The following is a 16,089-nucleotide window of genomic DNA, read 5'->3' on the forward strand; positions in this document are numbered from 1 at the left end:
CTTCCATTAGTGTTGCCTCATCAGTTGGAACAGGGTTGCCAGCCATTTTCTCATGGTTTCTTCCAGCTTAGCCCTTCCCTTGACTGTGCACACGTTAAAAACTCAGGCAATAGATTCCTTATGGACTCAGCTCCATGGGCCACTGCCCGTCATTTGATGGCACATGGTTTGAACTCTTAAAATGAGAGTATCAGGTCTGCTGGTCTGTATTTGGTGTGTATGGAAGCAGACATTTCCACATTGCAGGAGTTTCCGTTGTAGACATTTCCTGCCAGAATGCCCCTTGCATGTATTGGCAACAGCCTGTGCCTTGCAGGGAAGATGTTCCTGTTGTGAAATGAAACTCCAGCCCTTCACTGGTTGAATCTGTTAGGAAGTCTAAGATATCAGTGGCATTGCTTTGTACTTGGGAGGACTATTCTCCTTTAAAAAGAAAAAAAAAAAAACCCTGGTGATTTTAGCTCTCTATGCCGACTAGCGGCACAAAGGCAAACTGCTGCTCTGCTGGGCTCTCAATGGCCAGGGAAGCAACTGTGTTTGCAGTGCCTTCCTGGCGCAAAGCCTTGACTCTCTCTCTGCCAGGGATAGCCCTGTACAGCAAAGGGCTCCCACAAAGGAGCATGGGAGTGATGTGCTGGTAACATGTTTATTCGGTGTGACGTCGGCTTTCTTTGGGTGCCCTTGCCACTTGGTTGTGTAGCTAGAGAATTTCATGAGTAACACACGTGTTTGTCCTGCCGGTTTAAAGTGTTGTACTGCCCAAGGCTTTGCTTAGAGAGCCTGGAAGAGACTATAGGCAGCATTCCATCTTCCTGCTAGCAGCAGAGGTTTCTCTATAACAGCTAGAGGTTTTATTTTTAACTGTTTGACTCAGTGCTCCTCAGATGATTGGGACCATCTAGCTGCAGATCAAGCACGGAGCGGAGCGTGGGGGAAACTGGAACGGCAAAGGGAAAGAGGATGGCTGGGAAAGGGGGTGGGATCTTAAGAGTCGTGCCTCGCAGGCTCTGCCTCCTCCCAATGTGGAAGAGAGTTAAGGGCTCCCACCCACTAGAGTGTGTCTGCAGGTCAAGCTGGGAACTCTAGGAGAATGGCTGCCTTCTGCCACTTAGAGACCTGATTGCCCCGTGGTTAGTGTACTGTGAGGAGGGAGCAGGACCGGAGTATTGTGTGCTTTCTGCTTCCTGAAAAGCGAGCTTCTCTCCCGCTGGATGCTGCTTGTCTCCAGAAGCCTCTCACCATGATCGATAGCTCCAAGAAGCAGCAACAGGGCTTCCCAGAGATTCTAACTGCTGAGGATTTTGATCCTTTCAAAGAAAAGGAATGCCTTGAAGGGACCAACCAGAAGAGTCTCAAGGAAGGTCAGTCTGTCTCTGGACACGGGCAGGATGCTCGTATTCCTGTCACCTTGGCAGCTGGCATGCCGGTCTGCCTACCACGTCTGTCTGCTTACCATCCGTGTGTCTGTTGTCTGTTCACTGTGACCCTTACACTGTCCAAGTTCTGTGTGGTGACAGCTGCCTTCAGAGAGCGAGTGCTGACAGACAGCGACTCGAGTGGTTTGCAGTGGGCATTAGGGATCTGTTTCAGTTAAATTTCTCTTGATTTGTTTGTTCATTTTCCCCAGTTTGGAGGTTCTTCCCCCCCAAAAAAAAAATCCCTATGGTTTTGCGAGAGGCCATTTCCTTTTCATTATTAATCAGAACATTGCTTTGTGTTTACAATCACCTAATTCTAGGAAAATTAATTGTTACTGATTAGCATGTTGGCTTTTTGTTGTTTAGCAACAGAAAGGTAGCTGGCTCTTTCTTACTTGAGTCCTGAAATGATGAGTCAACTGTGTGTGCATTATAAGCATTTTTGCCTTAAAAAGCACTTTGCCTAGTTTGATTTTTTTTTTAAGCAAACAAATAAGCTTGAGCATGCTACTGTTGGTTCTCATCGTCAGTGAGCGCTGAACTGATGAAGGAGATGGCTAGGGTCTGGGAATGCTGCTCCTGCTCCTGTTTGCAGCACTCTTCTCTCAGGGCTGAGAGCACAGCAGGGCTATGGAGAGGAAGCCAGGGTCCGAAAAGAACAGCTTTTCCTCCATCCGGACCTCAGTGCTGCTCATCCTAATGCCCACTCAGCTTTAAAACTGGTTTTCTGGTCCTCTCTGGGAGGCTTTCCGTTCTCCTTGCTCTCAGTTCTGTCTGCAGACCCCTCCTGTTCTCTCCAGTTTCTGTTCCTCCTACAGAGAGCCAGTCTGTGAGAAACCTCATTGCCCTGAGCAGCACTGGGTGCTGCTTCCACCCTTTTCTCTCAGATGGTTAAGGGTGAAAATGTGGTGACGGGACTTGGGAGTTGAACTGCCTATGGCATTGGGTAGAACAAACATCTAGGTCACAACAGATAATATACAGTGAAGTAACTGTTGCTAAGAACTGAACAATAGGTGTGTTCTGCTTACGTACGACATGTGCTACTGCAGAATGTTAAGAAGCCAGTGCCAAGTGAGTTTTTAGGACACATGGAGACTCATGGAGGGGGGTGGAAGGCTTAAAGTTTTAAAGCATGCATTGATAAACAGTTTAAGAATTCGCTTTGCATCATTTAAGACATTTAAGTGTCATTTCCTTTTAATGTCATCTATTTAGAAAACACTTTGTGTGCTTGTAAGATCAGGCAAATTGGAGAAATAAAAAGATATCAGAATTGTTGAATGTGGCTTAAGGAGCTTAGGACGCAAGGATCAAAAACATGAGGAAGGGGACTGCAGGTATGGGCATGTGCCTAGTATAGAAAAGTCGCAGGTTCAGTTCCCAGCACCATACATAGCCTGCATACGTGTGTACATGGTAGAAAGATCGTGACTGATTGATTACATAATTAAAATCTCCATGGCAATCCTGGGGGTTATGCAATGCAGTAAACAGTGCAGCATTGGAAGAGCAGAGATGGTCTGTGGGGTGACAGGTCTTTAGGTTCGCGCCCAGTGCAGCATCACTTTTGTGACCCTGGGTGTGTTCACTGCTCTATACAACAAAGAGGAGCAGTCTCCACGTCCTTGCATGTACACAGGAGACTGAGGCAGTGTCGGTGCCATGCTCACTCTCATCCCCTGTAAACCCTTTGGTTCTGTGCAAAACTTAAAGTTTAAGAAGTGGCCTGTCTTTTCAGAAATGTACCTCATAAAGAGGTAAAGGAGAGAACCTCGTGTTTCAAGAGAGTCCACAGAAATGACTGATAGTGAAATTCACATCTCACTGGAATTGCATGGAATAGGGTTTTGACATGCTTTCTTATCGGATCATGTTTTCCCACTGATTTTCAATAGTAGGGGATGAGAGTCAAGTGATACAGCCAAATATCAAATCAAGGGTAGTCTGCTTCCTCAGACCTGAATTTAGTCGGAACAGAAAAATGATTTTTTTTGAAAACTCCTTTATTTGGGTCATATGAAAATAACTTGTTCCTATGAAGAACTGAACCCTGAAAGTCAGTGAGCCCCAGTACCAGCTATGGGTGCATAATAAGGTGATGGCTGTGTATTCGCCATTCGTGACCTGGGAGCCAGGTACTGTCCTCCTGTGCATCAGTTGCAGTGCTTCTTGAGAGAGTTACTGGATGTCTAAGACTGACTTCTGAAAATGCTTCAAATCTAAGTGGATCCCTTGCTGTTTTGGCAAAAGAGGTAAATCTGTAAATGATTATTAATAATGCCTAATAGTTTATCTTTGTGTGTTAAGAGGCACTTATTGAAGGTAGTTATGATTTTCACTTCAATACTGTTGGATTTTTCTACTCATTATTAAGAAGGTTGCATTTGTGACTTTGAAGACCCAACCTATAAACTCTTTACACACCTCCATTATCAGATCATAAGTTTCTAGGCAATGAATGGCTCATCTGATTCTAGTGACAGGGCCACCAGCCTGGTCCCTCTGGTATTGTGGACTTGTGTCTGCTGTAAGGGCCAGAAGTCTTTTCCAAACTGTTGACAGTGCTAATTGGCTGAAATTAATATTGGGCTACTGGGGGTGGGGTTCAGATTTTGTAAGCAAATAATCAAGGATATAAGGATTTTTATTTGTTTATATTGGGAAAGCAAGATGGTTCAGTGGGTAAAAGCGCTTGCCTCTGAGACTGACTACATGAGTTCAATCCCTGGGACCCATGTAGTGGAAGAGAACTGACTCCCACAAACTGTCTTCTGACCTCTGTACTCATGCCATCACACACATGTATGCACGCACACACGCACGCACACACACGTACGCACGCACATACAACTTTATAGAATTTTTGCAATACATCAACAAGTTTAGTATCATGTGGAACAGTTAAAGCTGTACCTCCATCTCATCCAGGGGATACATGGTTAGTAAGTGTTCTACCAGTGAATCACGCCCCCAGGCCAAGGGAAAAGTTCTCCATTGGTAGTTGCTGTAGATACAAGGGAATCAGTTGAACAGCAGAAGATAGCACCACACTCTTACTTTAACAGTGAGCTAATGCTTACTGTTGTGGGAACATTTTGGTAAGTCCCAGTCAGGGTGTGTAGCTGGAGAATTTTGCTCCTTTCTGCTCTGAGTGAGAAGCAGCAATTGTCATGAACTCCCTGAACAGATTCAAAATAGAGCATTCCCTTATATCCGTTCCCTCTGTGAAAGCAGTGGAGAATCTTAGCATCAACGTCGTCTACAAGGGCTTTGAACGTTTTCTAATTATGCTCAGAACACATGAACTTAAATTTACTTAGTTCTGCAGCATGACAACAAAAGGAGTATTCATAGGAATTTCCAGGAATAGCCAATAAGCTGAGGTTCTTTATTTAATTCAGATAAGCCTCTTACTGAGTTGCCATTGAAATGAATGATAGACTGTATTCATCAAAGGCAAAGTGGTAGTACTTGTAGTAAAAAGGGAAAAGTAGAATTTGAGATGAAGAACTCTTTGCTGTGGAGATAAAATAGAAAGAAAGCTGGATTGTGTATTTGGCTGAAAGTGCCTTCACGACCCCTCTGCATCTCACTCAGCAGACCCAGCCAGGAGCTGACGTATCCCAAGGCAGCTGTCCTTTGACAGCGTTCCAGTGTCTGGGCCCTTTCACTGGCCTCACCCTTCAGTACTGAGGTGAGGAGGAGGAGGGTTTCCGAGCTGAGGGAGCTGCTAGGTGAAGTGTCAGTTTGTGGCGGTTTGCTGAGGGAACAGGCCATGCCCTGCTGGAACATTAAATTTGCTTAAGGAAAGAAAGAATATTTGTCTGAGATATTCTAGGGAATCCAACCCAGAAAGAGAAAATAAGCAAGATAAATAACTTTGCAAAAGCACTTAGCTTTTTTTGTGGCAGAAATGAAGTCATGAAATCCTGCGGGTGTTTATCTGTCAGCCAGTCCAGCAGCTTACACTTGCAGTCCCATCCGCCCCCAGGCTGAGGCAGAAGGACCGACCTGGACAGCATGGAAACCTCAAAAATGGGGCAGAGGGTTAATTTAAAAAAAATTTTAAAGCACTGCCTTAGGACACAGTCACAGCAAGTCTGCCCAGACAGTGCGACCTGGGCCTTCTGTTCTTCAGCTTTGCAGGCCAAAGCCTCTTAACATGTACTCCCTGATACCTTCCCTAAAGAAAGTTAATTACACCAGTCCTAAAGTCCTAGCGCTCGGGGTGCTGAAGCAGGAAGATCCACTAGCCTGGACTCAGTGAAGCTCTGAAAATACTTGGTCCTCCTCTGCACACCTCCAGTAACTTCCTGGAGTCACTGACATTTCACCAGAGACCACTGTGTTGAACATCTGTCCTGACATCATGATCTTAATGGTTCTTGGGGACACAGTCATCTATCCTGTTTGTACTTAACCTCAAGTCCTGCACCCCACAGAAATGGTATCACTCCACAGACGTTTCTTCCTCTTTCTGTGCAGTGTGGGACCTGAATGTAGGGCCTGTCCATGCCAGACAAGCATTCTGGGACTGAGCTCTAGCCCCAGCCCCGCAACTGTATTTCAGGAGTATTGTACCCACCCACCCTACTTTAAACAAACAGTGGATATAAATCAGTCTTGCGGACTCAGTTAAGCCAGTGTCGGAAAGGCACTGCAGGGGGTGTGAGGGCAAACACAGATCCCCAAGGCGGGGCATGATCCCATGTTCATTCCTGTTCCAGACAGAAGTACTATCAGCACTTTCTCTCACTGGCCCTCTTCTGCTCTGCTTCAGCTGGTAGTCTTTTGCTTAAGCCGGGATACATAATGGATTGCTAAGGATCTTGAGCCCTAGTGAGAGACACACGCAAGGAAATGGCCAGTTTAGACAAGACAAATATGATAAGTCACTTGAATATGCTCCGTGTGTAACTCAAGGACGTGAATTTTACAGTACCTGTTTTGATTTCTCTGGGAATTTTCACTTGTTTTCTGTCTTCATTCTACCAAGTGAAAGTACCATACATGTGAGTTATTATTAAATTAATGTTTAATAAGTAAATTTGAAAAGATGCAGTTTCATATTCAAGTGACTTAGCATGTGAATGGAGAAAAGTCCCTTTCTCAGGTATGATTCACTGTTTTCAGATGGGTGTATGCTGCTTTTGAGATGAAGCTATATAGTCTGATTTTTATTGAAAATCATGGTTTTTGATTTTCGTTTTGGTTTTTTGAGACAGGGTTCCTCTGTGTAGCCATAGCTGTCTTGGAACTCACTTTGTAGACCAGGCTGGCCTCGAACTCATAGAGATCTGTCTGCCTTTTCCTCTGCCTCCTAAGTGCTTGGATTAAAGGTGTGCATCACCACCACCCAGCTGAAAATTATGTCATTTAACAAAAAGGAAGTGCTTTCTACATAGGACTGTGGTAGATGTTGTGACCCTCCATAGCCATGGCATTCTAAAAGCTTATATAGGCTGAAAATTGGGAAGCTAAGATGACAATATAAAAGTCCAAACACATGTAAATGCACACACACACACACACACACACACACACACACACACACACACACACACAGAGAGAGAGAGAGACACCAGAAGAAAACTACATGTGCTTTGGTCCAAGTGAGCCAGTTAGTCCAGCCTGTGGAACCAGCCCCTTTTCAGATGCTTATGGTCACCTATCTCGATGTTCTTCCCAGGCATCTTATTTCTTACACCACACATATTCCTTCAGGCTTTCCCATCTCAATGCACATCACCTCTCTTCAACCAGTGCTCACAGCAAGAGTAGCCATAAGAGTGAGTCACCAAGTCTGTCTGTCCTTTCTCAGAAAGGCATTCTCTCGGGCACATCATCTCAGCACTGTGGCCCAGCCTCCCAAGGGGTCTGCCCATGTGGAAGAGTTGACCTCACTCCACTTCCAACAGTCCTGCACCCCTGCTAGCAAGAGCCATCATGGTGAAGTGCAGACCTGTTCAGCTGTACACACTGCTCAGTGCCTCTGGTAGCAGTCTGCTATATATAGATTTATTCCCCTATAGGGGAGTAAACCCAATCCCACAGTGTCTAAGGCCTGCCCTGACTCCAGAACTTGTCCAGGAGGCCTGTGTTGGCCCTGGTCTAAGCCACCACAGCACAGTCTCCCTCCCCTCCTCCAGTTTCACTCCGGACGCCAGACACTGCTGCCAGGCCCTGTCTAGCCCACCCTCTCCACCCTTATGTGGACCACCATTGTCCAATATCCATCAGCATTATTCTTATAAATCCACTCCTTCTGGACTCGAGAGTTTCGGGGAAAGAGCTGAGTTTACCCTGATGCAGGGCAGGATGTCATCTCCTGAGGTGGGTCAGCAGAGATATTTGTGCACAGGCTTCTGGGGTTGCCTTGATCCCTTCACCTAAAAAAGGAGAATCCCATCAGACTCACCCCTCTGTGATTTGGTGAGTCACATGAAAGTACCTGTGTGGACCTGCAGATGTCACCTCACCATGGTAACGTGACGGTTACTGGAACACCAGTCTCATTGAAAAGTCTTAAGAATAGTGTTCCCAGCTTTGGGTTTTCAGATATTTCCTCATGGTGGCTTTCCAAGGCTGTTGGTTTTGAGCAGGAGCTGAATGGTGAGGACGGCTCAGCTTAGAGTTTGTGTCTTCCACAGCAGCCACTGTTTCCACACCCTGGAGGCTGGAAGCCTAGAGAGCTGGACTTCCGATTAGCAAGCCTTCCCTTGCATACAGTCAGTGTGGTCAGCAGCACTGCTAAGGGAGGTTGGTGCTACAAGAAAAGCTCAATGCCATGTAATTCAGTTAATATTTTTTAATGAGTTAATTTTTTTTTAAAAAACAATTACTTGTGGAAATGTCTTAATTCTGCTTCTGTTTCTTACTAGTTTACATATGAGAATAGATATGTACTTAATTTCTCTGAAAAAATAAGCATCTGTGTCCACCTCGTGGCTCTCCTGGGAAGGGAGCTGGGTGATGACAGAGAAGCTCCCTGTAGGGCCTGCTGTGCAGGAAGTCCTCAGTGGTGGGACAGCACGGGGAACCAACCCCACTTTGCTTCTCTTTTAACTTGGGGCACAACCAGACTGGTTTCTACGCTGCTGACACAGAAGAACAAAGAGGCAGGCAGTTTCCTAGCTGTCTACTATTTCCTAGTGATGAACCTTCCTTTTAGGTAATGTGAATTCACTTTGCATCTAAATGGCAGATTTTAGCATCCTTGTTCATTGGTGCAAATTGCACTTATTCTTATTTGTTTTAATGGAAGATCACTGCCAGTCGATAGTCCGTCTTACAATCTAAACACCAGTCAACAATCTTTCTCCTTGTGCACACCCTGCCATTGTAATACCAGGAAGGTAATGAACTGTTGTGTAAAGGACAGCTGGGTGACTCAAGTACAGCCACTACCTGGATCATTATGCATAGTTGCGGTGCTGTTAGAATAACACAGATCATAACAGTGTTCAATTGTCTTTATGCTCTGATGAACATTGCACACATATGGACATGGATAGATACATGAGTCTACATATATGTAAGTGCATGCATTTATATGGTTACATAATATGAGACAGGGCTTTCTGCTCTGTAGTATCTTTCTTTTAAGGACATTAATCCTACTAGATTATTTCACCACATTCCTGACCCACCAAATGAGAGAAGCCCAGGTGAGGCTGCTTCTCCAGAGTGGGTTGCACTGGCTGTGCTAAGGAAGTGAATAGAAAGAATGTTTCTGTTTTTCTGTTTAATTTCTGGTTGTTGTTGTTGTTGTTGTTTAGAGCACCCACCTTAGATGTTTGTGCTATAAGTTTTTAGACAACTGCACACTTTTGCACTGCAGAAGGCTAAGAGGTAAAAGAAGGTTTACCTGGAGCCCACCGTAAGACACCTCCACTGTGCTTCTAGTATAGCACAGGCGTGTTGACTTTTCATTATCCCCAAAGCAAGAAAAATAAGCATCCTGTTCCTTGGAGCCATGTAGATAAGACGTCTTCACATGAAGAGCCTCATGATTGGGGGAAATCAAATGTTGTAACTTTCCGATCTCTCGCTCCTCAGGCGAGTGCGTTGTTGTGTCTGCTCGTTTGGTGTCTATTAGAGTGCTGAGCCTACGTAGACGCTGCAGTCGGCTTTCCCACTGCCTTTTCACCAAGTGAGACAGTGTGCATGTCTTTCTGTAATTCTGCCATGGCTAGTGTGACCTCTGCCCTTCCACCACCAGCAGAGTATCAATCACATGGCCATAGCTGGACAAGCAGACATTCCTTCCAACTCTGCAAAAAGGGGCGAAGAATCTGAGTGAAGGTAGGCTCAGTTTAAAGGAACATGCCCCATTTTTAGCAGTCTGTTTCCATGACAACAGAAGTAGCAGCCAACCAGAGAGTTCTCAAAGTTCCCGTAAATTTCCAGGGCTGTGTAATGAAAACATTGTCTTCCTGCCCTGGTACCACAGAGGAGTGCAAGAAAGCAGCAGGACCTGGAGTAGCATTTCCGCTTGGCTGCAGTGGGCTCTTTAAGTGCTGTTAGAAGATGCTGCACCATGGGACTTCCCACCCTCCCCAGCAGTACACTTGTAAGGATGCAGCAGAGGGTACTGCACTAAAGCACTGAAGAGCTTTCTTTGGATACTAATCTGTGCAGCATTTTAGTTAATGTCATATTGTTACTCCTGCTTTAATCAGAAAAGTGTCATAAAAATTCTGGTGCAAATGCTGTTTGTTCCTGCTCGTGGCTGAGCCCTGGGTCTGGGGCGCCCCCTGCAGATGCCTTCCTTGTAGATAGGAAGTGAAGATGCAAGTGTGCTCAGCCAGTACAAGCAGCACGCCTTCCAGGGCATGCTGCCACTGGGTTCTGTTTTGGTGGGTTTTGTTTTGTTTTGTTTTGTTGGTTTTGTTTTGTTTTCATCCCTTTGCATTACATTTTAAAAATTACCTGAAGAAACTTATTTTATTTTGAGCAAATTAGACCTTAAAAATACAGTTGAATAAAGAACTCAAGAAACTAGACCGTAAAAGGCTAATCAACCCAATTATAAAATGAGGCACTGAGCTGAACAGAGAATTCTCAACAGAAGAAGTTCAAATGGCCAAAAGACACCTAAGGTCATGCTCAACTTCCTTAGCGATCAGGGAAATGCAAATCAAGACAACTTTAAGATACCATCTTACACCTGTCAGAATGGCTAAAATAAAAAACACCAATGATAGCCTTTGCTGGAGAGGGTGTGGAGAAAGGGGTACCCTCATCCATTGCTGGTGGGAATGCAAATTTGTGCAACCACTCTGGAAAGCAGTGTGGCGGTTTCTCAGGAAATTCGGGATCAACCTACCCCTGGACCCAGCAATACCACTCTTGGGAGTATCCAAGAGAGGCCCTATCATACAACAAAAGTATATGCTCAACTATGTTCATAGCAGCATTGTTTGTAATAGCCAGAACCTGGAAACAACCTAGATGCCTTTCAATGGAAGAATGGATGAAGAAAGTGTGGAATATATACATATTAGAGTATTACTCAGCAGTAAAAAACAAGGACTTCTTGAATTTTGCATACAAATGAATGGAAATAGAAAACACTATCCTGAGTGAGGTAAGCCAGACCCAAAAAGAGGAACATGGGATGTACTCACTCATATTTGGTTTCTAGCCATAATTAAAGGACAGTGGGCTTATAATTCACAATCCTAGAGAAGCTAAATAAGAAGGTGAATCCAAAGACAAACATATAGGCATCCCCCTGAATATTAACCTTCATCCAGCGATGAAAGGAGACAGAGACCCACATTGGAGCACCGGACAGAAATCTCAAGGTCCAAATCAGGAGCAGAAGGAGAGAGAGCGCGAGCAAGGAACTCAGGACCGCAAGGGGTGCACCCACACTCGAAGACAATGGGGATGTTCTATTGGGAACTCGCCAAGACCAGCTGGCCTGGGTCTGAAAAGGCCTGGAATGAGGCCGGACTCGCTGAACATAGCGGACAATGGGGACTACTGAGAACTCAAGAACAATGGCAATGGGTCTCTGATCCTACTGCACGTAATGGCTTTGTGGGAGCCTAGGCAGCTTGGATGCTCACCTTACTAGAAATGGATGGAGGTGGGGGTTCCTTGGACTTCCCACAGGGCAGGGAACACTGATTGCTCTTCGGGCTGAGGAGGGAGGGGGACTTGATTGAGGGAGGGGGAGGGAAATGGGAGGCGGTGGCGGGGAAGAGATGGAGATCTTTAATAAATAAATAAAATAAATAAATAAACAAACAAATACAGTTGAGACCACGTGACCTTTGGTGGCTCCTTTTAGCATCTGAGGACTGGTAGGTTCCACAGTGGATTTCACACTCAGTGTGAGCAGTGAGGATAACAATCTGGATCCACCATACCTGTGTGGGCTTCACACCTCTGATCACAGCCTGTCCTTTTTAGTCTCCTTTACCCTTCACAACAACAACATTTTCTTTTTTATTCCTACAATACCAATATCAATTCAAAAATAAGCACAAAGACTGCAGATGGCTCCTTGGTAAAGGACCCCTTGGTAGGAGGCAACTGACTTCCACTACCCCTCTGATCTCCACACTCACACCATGGCTCCCCACTGACACACACACACACACCGTAAATTAATAAAATGCAAAAAATGGTTGGTTTTTTTGGGGGGGAGGGAACAGACTGTAAGATTCATAAAATGAGATGAAACCATTTACTCCAGGATAATCAGTTCCCCATAGAAAATCCTCCGACAGTTCCTTCTGAAATGTGGCAGCACCTCCCTTTCCTTAGGAGCTGAAGGCAGTCACATGTTCTGTCTCGTGTGCCCTCGGGGAGGGGACAGAAGTCAGTGTCACAGTAAATAAGAAACAACTATTTTAGTGATGGGGTTGTGTAGGTGGGGTGGGGAAAAACCAGGAGGTAGGAAATTGGAGATGTGATCCTGAGGAATCAGTTCTTTTGTGTTCCTAACTGATCCTCTATTTACAAACAAACAAAAAAAAAGTGTTGGCCAGTGTGGTGATGTGCACCTTTAATCCCAGCACTCAGGAAGCAGAGGCAGGTGGATCTCTGTGAGTTCAAGGCCAGCCTGGTATACAGAGCAAGTTCCAGGGCAGCCAAGACTCAGGACTATACAGAGAAACCCTGTCTGAAAAAAAAGAAACAAAGAAAAAATGTAAAAAAAAAAAATGTGTTAAGGTGAAATTCACTTAACATGAAATTAATCATTTTAAAGGAAACAATTCAGTAATGTTTTGTACATCTTATACAATGATTGCTACAGTGTGGGCTCAAAGAAATTTTGTCACCTCCAAAGAACACCAAACACCATCTGCAGCTGCTCCCAGGTCTACATGCTGTCTCTAGAATCGCCTGTTCTGGATATCTCTTAGAAGTGAAATATTGTGCCATATAATGCGTCTGGCTTCTTTCACATAGCATGTTTTCTAGGTTCATCTGCACTCAGATTTATTTTAAGAGTATGTGTCCACCCACACCCCATGTGTATGCACATGCACACACATATGTGAGTAAAATCCCAGAGGGAATGTCAGATCCCCAGGAGCTGGAGTTACAAGCAACTGTGAACCACACAACATGGGTGCTGGGAACTAAACTGAGATCTGTGAGAGCAGCAAGTGCTCTTAAGTGCTGCGCCTTCTCTGTGGCCCTCACCCACATTTGGTCTGTATCCTTTCTGTACCTGCTTAGTACTCCGTTTTCAGTGTAGACTAGTCCAGACTCTGTAGCACTTAAGCTGTTGAGGGTGTAGCCACTGTGAACATGTGTGGACACGTTTGTGTCTGTATACCTGAGCTCTTTACGTTTCACTCAGGAATAGAATTGCAAGGGTGCACTTGTTTTTAACAAAGGTACAATATACAGAACTTTCGAAGGACTCTTAAGTGTTGTCCTGTGGCATTTTTCTGCTGGTAGAAACCAAGTAACTTATGGTTCGTAATAAGACTTGCTAACTATAGTGACTGCCTTATTTTCTGGAGCACTTAAGTAATAAATGGCATGATTTCTCTTTCATATTTTTCAATTGTGTTATGAGTAAGCACTTATGCTTCCTTCACTGACCTCCCAACTGACCTTCTCATTATCCTTCTCACTGATAAAACAATGATTAAATCCCATTTGGCGACTAAAGTACATGACAGACAGAGATTAGACACAGGCCAACTTGAGCCATCGTGACCAAACCCAGAAGACAACACAAATGTGCAGTGCTTCCGTGGGCCTCTCTTCATCCTGCTCAAACCACACGTGCATTCCAGAGTCCTGCGACGTCAGTCTCTTAATCACTCCAACATCTGCTTGGGAAAAGCTGAAACTGAGATATGTTGATGGCCCTGCGGTTTCCTCTGTAAGTGGATCATCAGCTCCAGGTGTTATTTCATTCCTGGCATTGCTGTTGTCCCAGCTTACCGCCCTTTCCTAGACTGCTCAGGTTTGGGTTTTGTTCTCAGAATCTTTCCTGAACCTGCAGTTTGCCTTATCCTTGTCCTATAGTTACGGAACATATACTGACCCCTCTCTCTGACTGCAGCTCACTCTTTTCCAGAAAGTGTCATTTCTGCCTGTTTTTGTGATATATAGCCCTCCCGTGCCCCCCCCCCCACTTCCAAAGCCGTGCTTTGCTTTGGCTCGCTCAGCTCATGCTATTCCTTGTTATACGTGAAAATCCCTTTAATCATATCAAATGTAGGAAACATTTCGATACTGGTCATTTTAATTTGAAAAGCCAATTTTTTTTTATTTTTTATTGAAAAAAATTTCCCCCTCCTCCCAGCCCCCATTTCTCTTCCCCTTTCCCTCTCTTCCCACTCCTCTCCCCCTCCCTCTCCAGTCCAAAGAGCTGTCAGGGTCCCCTGCCCTGTGGGAAGTCCAAGGTCCTCCCCCCTCCATCCAGGTCTAGGAAGGTGAGCAGACTGGTTAGGGAAAAGCCAAAATTTTGTAACAGTATTATGTAAGTTATATGTTGGTGTGTGTTTTGAAGTGCTTTCCCACCAGAATTCTACTTCCTGTATATTCTTTATCCTTCAGCCATTTGCAAGATGGGCCTGGACGGCACTGAATGCCATGTTGGTCGGCTTGCTAATGGCATGCAGACTGATGTGATGAGCCCATGAGTGCAGTCTGGTGTCTCAGCTCTCAGGCACATGTGCAGACATGAAGCCCTTCCCAGGAAAGTGGGTTTCTCAGACTCATGTGCCACCATAGGATGTTATGCTGGGCTGGTGTGCCGTCTAGGATGAAAGCTAGGAATGCAGCTCTGCAAGCGGCTGAGTAACAGCCAGTGTTACTGGATTTGTCTTTCACATGATGGACCAGCCCTGGTTAATGTAGAGACTCCAGAAGGGGAAGGGGACTATTGCGGGAGGTCCTTCCGCTCCTCCAGCCAATAGCCGCTGAGATACCAGCCCATTGGGGCGTGGTCTCTCTTCCTTTAAAAAGCGGCTACTTCCCTTCTCGCTCTCTTCGCTTCCTGCTCCGTTTCCGGCGACTAGACTCCTTCCTGATTGTGCAGAGGGCTGTTGTCTGGGACGGTTATCTGTAAGTTTTTTCCCCTTTAAATAAATACCACCCTATTAATCATAATTCCAAACTGGTGTGGCATTGTTTGTGACTTCACCTGGCGCCCAACATTTGGTTTTAGGACCTCTCCTTCCCCCGCTCGGCTGCCAGCCGCAAGTTCAGCTTGGCGCAAGCCCCTCCCTTCCTCAGCCATGGCCTGTGCCTTGTGCGTGGAGCCAGCAGTTTAATATAAATTATCACACAGTGGCTTTTCTTGCTGCAGTTCTTTCTGTTTTCCCTTTAGACACCTCAGATTGCCTTCAAGTCCCTACGCACCCTATCGTCTGCCTCCCCGTGTGGATTTAAACTCCACAGGCCCGCGTAGTCTCTGCCTGCGTGGTTTGCTCTTTTCTGAGTCGTTTTTAAATCTCCCTTGCAAGTACAGCTCTTAAGTGGTGCGAACCAGAGCATGCGGTTGCCGGTTGCCGAAAGCTGCAACCCCTCAGGGTGACTTTGTCACGCAGAGGCATACACTGCTTCCGGGTTACTCTTCCTACCCCTGGATTCTGGGTTTATGGTTCAGTGAACGGAATTGATTTAATTACATTTACTGTGTTGAGCAACTTGCATTTTCCAGTTTTTAACAAATACTAGGCGGACACTAAAACAGGACCCTGTTTTCGTCGCGACTTGGCAACAGCGCCACCTGCTGGATAATAGGTAATATGGCAGTTTTTGTTTCCAACACGAATTTTACTGTTCTGGTTACCAATACAATGGGTTATATCATGCAAGGTTTATATTACTATGGGGATAACTTAATTTACTGGTTACTAGGTTTCAGTATTCTTTTGCATATTCTATCATTTAGGAAGAATATGGCACTCAAGAACCATACAATCTTTACTAGAAACTCATGCAGGTCAGGAGATTCAGGATTCAAAAGAGACAATAATAAAGACAATAATAAAAAGACTTGAAATGATTGAAGAAATTATTGGAGCTGGTGAACAGAGTAAGAAGGCACAAGGACAGGATACAGTGCCAACACCAGCTATTAGAACTGGCTTACCCAGGGTTTTAGCGGCATACCCTATACTTAATTCTGACAAAGCGTCAACTTCTAAAGGCTCAAAGGGAGTCAGAGAAGCTAGATGGA

General features: G+C 45.1%; 1 protein-coding gene across 3 annotated transcripts in view; it reads left to right on the forward strand.

Annotated features, from left to right (window-relative positions):
* Mrtfb (myocardin related transcription factor B) overlaps positions 1-16,089 on the forward strand; it is a 115,933-nt gene that overhangs the window by 40,157 nt on the left and 59,687 nt on the right. Inside the window, exon 1 of one of the 3 annotated variants that reach the window (XM_005350339.3) lies at positions 819-1,361. The exons of the other annotated variants lie outside the window; for them this stretch is intronic. Within the exon in view, the coding sequence (XP_005350396.1) occupies positions 1,241-1,361 (121 nt within the window). The 5' untranslated portion in view covers positions 819-1,240. Of the gene's footprint in view, positions 1-818; positions 1,362-16,089 lie in introns of those variants that run through there. 3 annotated transcript variants of the gene reach the window in all.

The sequence above is a fragment of the Microtus ochrogaster genome, chromosome 7 (assembly GCF_000317375.1).
Source record: "Microtus ochrogaster isolate Prairie Vole_2 chromosome 7, MicOch1.0, whole genome shotgun sequence".
In the NCBI taxonomy this organism is placed as follows: domain Eukaryota; kingdom Metazoa; phylum Chordata; class Mammalia; order Rodentia; family Cricetidae; genus Microtus; species Microtus ochrogaster.